The sequence below is a fragment of the Borostomias antarcticus genome (genome assembly GCF_949987555.1).
Source record: "Borostomias antarcticus genome assembly, chromosome: 30".
In the NCBI taxonomy this organism is placed as follows: Eukaryota; Metazoa; Chordata; class Actinopteri; order Stomiiformes; family Stomiidae; genus Borostomias; species Borostomias antarcticus.
The window spans coordinates 2,505,251-2,513,095 of NC_140263.1; the positions used below are offsets into that span (position 1 = coordinate 2,505,251).

Genomic DNA, 7,845 nt, shown 5'->3' on the forward strand with positions numbered 1-7,845 from the left:
ACTCATTTTGAGAAAACGGGCTTTGAAAATTTGTATTGTAAAAAACCATACATTTGCATTGTAAACCAATATTGACAAACACAATATCCAATCACATCATTAGTAACAACATTACACAACATCTGAAAACACATAGAAACAGAAAACTGAATAACACAGCATGTTGTGGATTCAGAATAGTCCAGGAGTAGACATTTTGTATAGAGAAGTAAGACCTGTTTGTTGGAAGCCCACTCACCACGTCAAGGTACAGCCCACGAGTGGGGTGTTAGTAAGACGAGACTAGAGACGAGACAATGTTAGTAGGGAAGAGAACATTCCCTTTTAGAAAGCTTGTATTATTTTGTTAAACAGATCATGGACAAAGATAGACACATTTGACGAGGACATGCATGAGAAAACAGATTATCTAGCTTTTTGTGTTTTTTTAAGCGTTTTACATGGAGATAACATGAATGAATGAATGAACATGAAGAGTAAGCTGATTCATAAATACACAGGACAAGATGTGGTAAACAATGCAGGGTAAACACCAATAGAAGCTAAATATAGATTGCCAAACAAACAAGTGATATAACCATCGTCAAAAGCAACACCATAGGAGACATCAGGCTACGCCGTCATAGGTCTGCAGAGTCACTCCTCAGATGGCACCACACTAGCTATCAACAAAACTGTTCTAGGCAGCTGGTTTGTAGAACCCACTCAGCTGCAGTCTACAAAACTATTCTAAGCAGCTAGTTTGTAGATCCCACTCAGCTGCAGTCCCCAAAACTGTCCTAAAACCACAATATGTTCCTGGTGCGCATGGGGTTGTCATCAGTGAAGCAGACTACCCCATATTGCCGCCTTCATGTTGTCCACTGAACGCTGGTTATTGAGAATTATTGTAATAATTCTCAATAACTGTAATAATTTTGTAACATTTTGCATTTATTGGCAGTCAGCTTACCTACCTCTGGGTCCACATCTGCATATGCCTGCCTAATCTGCTCTCTGCTTCTGTGCAAGGACTCCAGACCTCTCTCTATTTCAGCAACTGAAATTAAAACAGTTTATTTGGTCAGTTTATGGATGCATGTAGAAATGCCACAGGTAGAGAGAGGGAGACTACTGTGCATATGTAGGCTATAAGCTTCTGATATTGGCTAGAGAGAGAGAGAGAGAGAGAGAGAGAGAGAAAGAGGGAACACGTTTCAATAGCCTACCTGTCACCCTCTCTGTCATGTTTCTGATACGTTTTCAGATGAAGCCCTGGGATCCCTAACACTTTACTAATCTTTTGGAGAGCTGCATACCCCAACCCTAACTCGTGCGCTAAGAGGATCATCCTCACATTGACATCAAATGCAACATCATTCCTAGTTGTTGACACTTTTGCGATAGCCATTTCTCACAAAGACTGCACTCTAAGAGCAAAGTACTACAGAACCCACTATTCTGAGGATCTATGTTAATTTTAAGACCAGTCCCTGCACAATTAGGACAAATCAACCCAGTTATCAGCTCATTCAAACGCGCAACATCTCTCTGCTGCTCACTGGACATGCTAACGCTAGCCTCATCTCCCTGCTGCTCACTGGACATGCTAGCACCGGCTAATGACAACTTGCGCGAATAGGCACTTTATATCTCATAAATGTAAACCTTTCCATTTAGTTTCTCTTGTTTTCTGTTCAACCTTGCGGGCAAACACTGTTGTCATTGTTGCTTATTACGTTTAGAACGCTTTACAGACGGCATTGTTTGGATTAGATATCAGGAAATGGAAACGTGTCACATGACGCGCTGAACCAATCACGTTCTCAGAAATCAACAACAGCCAATGAGATTTCACGGTTAGCATCAAACCCGCCTTTGTATTTCCACGATTGGTTGCTGATACAAATGAAACTATCAGGTTTGGTTGCGATAACATCAGGCTAGAGAGAGAGATCTCTCTATCGATATATTACACCAGCGGATCCAAAAGACGGCCGCGCTGTGGTTCGTTGCGAAAAAATGCTAACTTTTGGTGATTTTAGGAAGAATCTACAGATGCAAACAGACTAAATGAAGTAAAATAAACATCTAAATGCGTATTTTTGATGTTTTATTTCCACTAGTATGAAAGAAGACATGTTATGGAAGCAAACTAGCACAAAATCTCAAATTTGACCAGGGCGTTGAAAAACGATGTTTTCACCTACCGTGTCTCCCATTAAGAGAATTTATTCAGTTGGTCTTGATGTGTCAACGTGGAAATATTGTGGTTTAAAGGATCATAAAGGATCATTCTGTAGAAACTGTGACCTTAGATGCTCAGTCTTTGAAAAAAAGTCACATTTTAAAGTTTCTTTTTATTGCATTTAGTACACAAAACATTTATGATGCACAGTCAATCAAATAAACTTTTGTTTGTATTTTTGTTTTTAATAAAACAAGACAATTTCAGAAAAAGTGCTTACAGGCTATTGTCTCAATAATAAATACAAACAAGGACATCGAGGTCTGCTCTCATCTGTAAACACAGCATGGTAGTCCTAGCCAAGACGCTACACACACACACACACACACACACACACACACACACAGCGTCGTAGTCCTCACTGATCAGCACTACGCCACACACACACACACACACACACACACACACACACACACACACACACACACACACACACAGCATCAGTCCTCACTGATCAGCACTACGCCACACACACACACACACACACACACACACACACACAGCGTCGTAGTCCTCACTGATCAGCACTACGCTACACACACACACACACACACACACACACACACACATCGTAGTCCTCACTAATCAGCCAAGACACTACACACACACACAAACACACACACACACACAGCAGCGTAGTCCTCACTGATCAGCCAAGACACTACGCTACACACACACACACACACACACACACACCGTAGTCCTCACTGATCAGCACTACGCTACACACACACACACACACACACACACCGTAGTCCTCACTGATCAGCACTACGCTACACACACACACATCGTAGTCCTCACTGATCAGCCAAGACACTACACACACACACACACACACAGCATCAGTCCTCACTGATCAGGACACTACACACACACACACACACCGTAGTCCTCACTGAACAGCCAAGACACTACGCCACACACACAACCCTGCCTGTCAGGCTGGCCTCTCTCTCTCTCTCTCTCTCTCTCACACACACACACACACACATCTATATACACCCCTAGTCCGCTGTCTGTCATTGTACCACTTCTTTCTCCCCCTCTAAGTGAAGCACACAGGATGGACAGATGAACCACTGACCAGGATCGTCCTGCTCACAGACCCAAATCACCACTGACCAGGATCGTCCTGCTCTGACCCAAATCACAACTGACCAGGATCGTCCTGCACACACAGACCCAAATCACAACTGACCAGGATCGTCCTGCTCTTACCCAAATCATGACCACTGACCGGGATCGTCCTGCTCACACTGACCCAAATCACAACTGACCAGGATCGTCCTGCTCTGACCCAAATCATCACCACTGACCAGGATCGTCCTGCTCACACTGACCCAAATCATAAATTAGTGACAACACTAGAAAAAAAAAGCTTTTTACATGTAAATGTGACGTAACTGCCTGCGTTTGAACTGGCAATGTTTCCCTGTGAACACGCCATTCCTCCATCTCTTTCTCTCTCTCTCTCTCCCCTCTCTCCTTCCTTCTCTCCCTCTCTCTCTCCCCTCTCCTTCCTTCTCTCCTTCTCTCCCTCCCCTCTCTCCTTCCTTCTCTCTCTCTCTCTCTCCCCTCTCTCCTTCCTTCTCTCCCTCTCTCTCCCTCTCTTCCTCTCTATGTTGTTGGTAAGATGAATCTGACCGCTGTAGGCTGCTCGCTAACACCTCTCTCGCTGCAATGATTATCATATTTTTTACGTTTGACAATTACAAAATGTGTTTTAGTGTGAGAATTACCACGGAAGCAACTAGCAAGTGTTGGAGATCATTTGTTCATACATTTTGTAAATTTGCACATTTCTGTAAAAAATCCCACCTTATCATTATTTTCACATTTTCAAAATGAACTAAATTTTTTTATTTTTAATTACGACAATTAAATCAGATTTAATCGTGCTTTGAATTCTAATTTCTACTCATTGTAATATCTACAAATTGTTTTGCAGCTGCCTGGAAATTATTTGAAACTGGTTTGCTGATCGGCACAATTAGTAAGATAAGGCACACAATCTATTCTCATGTACAATTCATCTTCTTACTTCCCATTTTGTCGTTTTTTTTTTTTTTCAGTTCTGTGCATTTTGCAGTTGTGTTTTCAGTATGAGAAGCAGCCGCCCACTGTCAGAGTGAGAGCGCCACTTCCCTCTGTGTTTCCTGGAGGGGGGGAGGGGGGGGAGGCGTCTTACCTCTTCGTCCCACCGGACTGCCCAGACCACCCGCTCTAGCTGATCATTTCATCCACCGAACGCTTTATGTCTGACAGCAAGCACCAGGCCGTAATCCTGCTGCCTGGGTCCCATCTCCCAGAGAGGGGGAGTCCAGCCCAGAGGGCTCCTGGTCTGGGTGAAGGTGACGGTCAGGCTCCAGGTGGCGTGGGACAGGCCCAGAACGACAGGACGGTCGCAGGTGAGATACTCCTGTCCGTAGGAAACGTCTCAGGATAGTCTCTCTCTCTTCACTCTCTCCCCCTCTCTCTGTCCCGGGCGAGGTCAGGGGTCAAGAGCTGGGCGTGTCTCCTCTCCTCGTTAAGTCATGTTTGAGCCCCGGGGGTCGCGGCGGCAGCGGAGGCGGATGACGGGAGGTTGAGGTGGGAGGTCGGAGGTCGGGCGGGGCGGGGGCTAGCGGCTGAGCGGAAGCTGGGGCAGAGACATGGCCTGGTGGGGGTGACTCTGCGTGGTGAGCATGGAGAACGGATGACCTGCAGACACGAGGGACCAACAGAGACACGTGCTTTAGACAAAACCATTTACTGTCATATATTTGTTTAACCTGGGCTGCGTTCAAATTCAGCTAACGGAGGCGAACGTTCGTCGCAAACATGTTTTCTCCAAACGGTCACATTTGAAGGGCTTTTAATGAACGTTTCAAATAGTTCGCATAAACGCAATAATCCCCATGGTAGCACATCTCCAGTAAGCCTGGGTCCATTATGATCCTCGTTCCGTTACTGGCGAACTACCTCTCCAGACTGTTCGCTTCTGTTAGCGAACGTTTGCGGCGAACACAAAGCTAACGGAAAATAGTTTGCTAACGTTCGCAAACGTTCGCCGAATTTGAACGCACCCCTGTTGTATATGAACGCATTCCTTCCGTAACGCTGCTGTTTCAAACAGGACTCGGACAAAGCTAGGCCAGGAGAGAGGGAGAGAGGAGAGAGGAGAGATCCTAGAGCACCTCTATGATCTTTTCATTTCCATGTAACATTTATTTTACAAGGTAAAAAAAAAAACATCTCAATGTTAAAACCTTGTTTTGCACCGCTGGCCTGGCAAGAGAGACCGCAGGGCTAGTACACACAAGAGAGACAGCAGGGCTAGTACACACAAGAGAGACAGCAGGGCTAGTACACACAAGAGAGACCGCAGGGCTAGTACACACAAGAGAGACAGCAAGGCTAGTACACACAAGAGAGACAGCAAGGCTAGTACACACAAGAGAGACAGCAGGGCTAGTACACACGAGAGAGACAGCAGGGCTAGTACACATAAGAGAGACCGCAGGGCTAGTACACACGAGAGAGACAGCAGGACTAGTACACACAAGAGAGACAGCAGGGCTAGTACACACAAGAGAGACAGCAGGGCTAGTACACACGAGAGAGACAGCAGGGCTAGTACACACAAGAGAGACAGCAGGGCTGGTACACACAAGAGAGACAGCAGGGCTAGTACACACAAGAGAGACAGCAGGGCTAGTACACACAAGAGAGACAGCAGGACTAGTACACACAAGAGAGACAGCAGGGCTAGTACACACGAGAGAGACAGCAGGGCTAGTACACACAAGAGAGACAGCAGGGCTAGTACACACAAGAGAGACAGCAGGGCTAGTACACAAGAGAGACAGCAGGACTAGTACACACAAGAGAGACAGCAGGACTAGTACACATAAGAGAGACTACAGGGCTAGTACACACAAGAGAGACAGCAGGGCTAGTACACACAAGAGAGACAGTAGGGCTAGTACACATAAGAGAGACCGCAGGGCTAGTACACATAAGAGAGACCGCAGGGCTAGTACACACAAGAGAGACAGCAGGACTAGTACACACAAGAGAGACAGCAGGGCTAGTACACACGAGAGATCCTTGTAGAATGTAGTATAGCACTCACTGTCCAAGTATCCATGCAGGGCGACCATGCGCGCTCTCTCAGAACCGCCAAAGGGGGAGTAATGCAGGTCGTCTGGCAGGGAGGGGGGCATCCGGGACTGAGGGTGGCCCTGGGGGCCCCCGCTGTGCTGGGGGGTGTGCTTTTTGTGTCTTGCTCTGCAGTTTTGAAACCAGACCTATGAAAATGTAATGTTACCATGTCGTCATGTACTGCATACAGTAGCTATCTCGTCATTCATTGGCTAAATAAGCTTTGTGTCGAGAGTTTGTCATAGTTTTGTGTCAGCTAAGAGACAGATTGGATGCTAAACTTGGATAGAGAATCGCTAAAAAACACACAAAAAAGAGCTTTGTAGCGTTAACAGTATGTATTGATTAGCATTAGCATATAAGTCCTATACAGTATACACGGATTAGCATTAGCGTATGAGACCTATAGGCCTACAGTATGTATTGATTAGCACTAGCATGCAAGACCCGTAGCCTACAGTATGTATTGATTGGCATTAGCATTTGAGACCGATTAGCTTTAGCATGTGAAACCTATAACCCTACAATATGAACTGATTAGTATTAGCATGTGAAACCTATAACCCTACAATAAGAACTGATTAGTATTAGCATGTGAGACCAGTACAGTATGCATTGATTAGCATTAGCATGTGAGACCTATTGGTATGTATTGATTAGCATTAGCATGTGAAACCTATAGCTCTACAATATGAACTGATTAGCATTAGCATGTGAGACCTGTACAGTATGCATTGATTAGCATGTGAGACCTATAAGTATGTATTGATTAGCTTTAGCATGTGAAACCTATAGCCCTACAATATGAACTGATTAGCATTAGCATGTGAGATCTACAGTATACAGTGAGTATGCATTGATTAGCATTAGCATGTGAGACCTATTGGTATGTATTGATTAGCTTTAGCATGTGAAACCTATAGCCCTACAGTATGAACTGATTAGCATTAGCATGTTAGACCTGTACAGTAGGCCTATGCAGTGATTAGCATTAGCATGTTGCTAGGGTCTGACCTGTATGACCCTCCGGCTGAGCCCCGTCATGTCGGCCAGCTTCTGCAGCGTCTGGGCGTCCGGGTTGTTGTCCTGAGCAAACTGGGCCTGCATGATCTGGTCGGCAGTGGGGGAAGTGAGCAGTGTGCATAGACCATAAGAGATTAACACACACCTGCAAGATCCCTGGACTTAGGCTAGTTCATATTAGCAAAGATTAACAATATTGAGATGAAATTAATTGAATGTGAGCGGGTTCTACGGGCTGCCATACCAAACACACACACACACACACACACACACACACACCTGTAGTTGCTCTGCTGTGAAGGAGGTGCGTGCCCTCTTGGCTGGTTTGGGTTGGCTGTCCTGTTCTGATGGTACCGCCCCTTCCAGCGTGATGCCACTTCCTGTGAGGACAGTACAGAGAGGACGAGACTGAAGCTGTGTTCCGAATCGCTCCCTATTCACTATATAGG

General features: G+C 45.5%; 1 protein-coding gene across 1 annotated transcript in view; it reads right to left on the reverse strand.

Annotated features, from left to right (window-relative positions):
* Positions 1 to 4,850: 4,850 nt before the first annotated feature.
* lhx6a (LIM homeobox 6a) overlaps positions 4,851 to 7,845 on the reverse strand; it is a gene marked incomplete at both ends in the record, with an annotated part of 19,424 nt that continues 16,429 nt past the window's right edge. Inside the window, 4 exons of the mRNA XM_084460048.1 lie at positions 4,851 to 4,930; positions 6,345 to 6,519; positions 7,388 to 7,483; positions 7,676 to 7,776. Of these exons, the coding sequence (XP_084316174.1) occupies positions 4,851 to 4,930; positions 6,345 to 6,519; positions 7,388 to 7,483; positions 7,676 to 7,776 (452 nt within the window). The remainder of the gene's footprint in view (positions 4,931 to 6,344; positions 6,520 to 7,387; positions 7,484 to 7,675; positions 7,777 to 7,845) is intronic.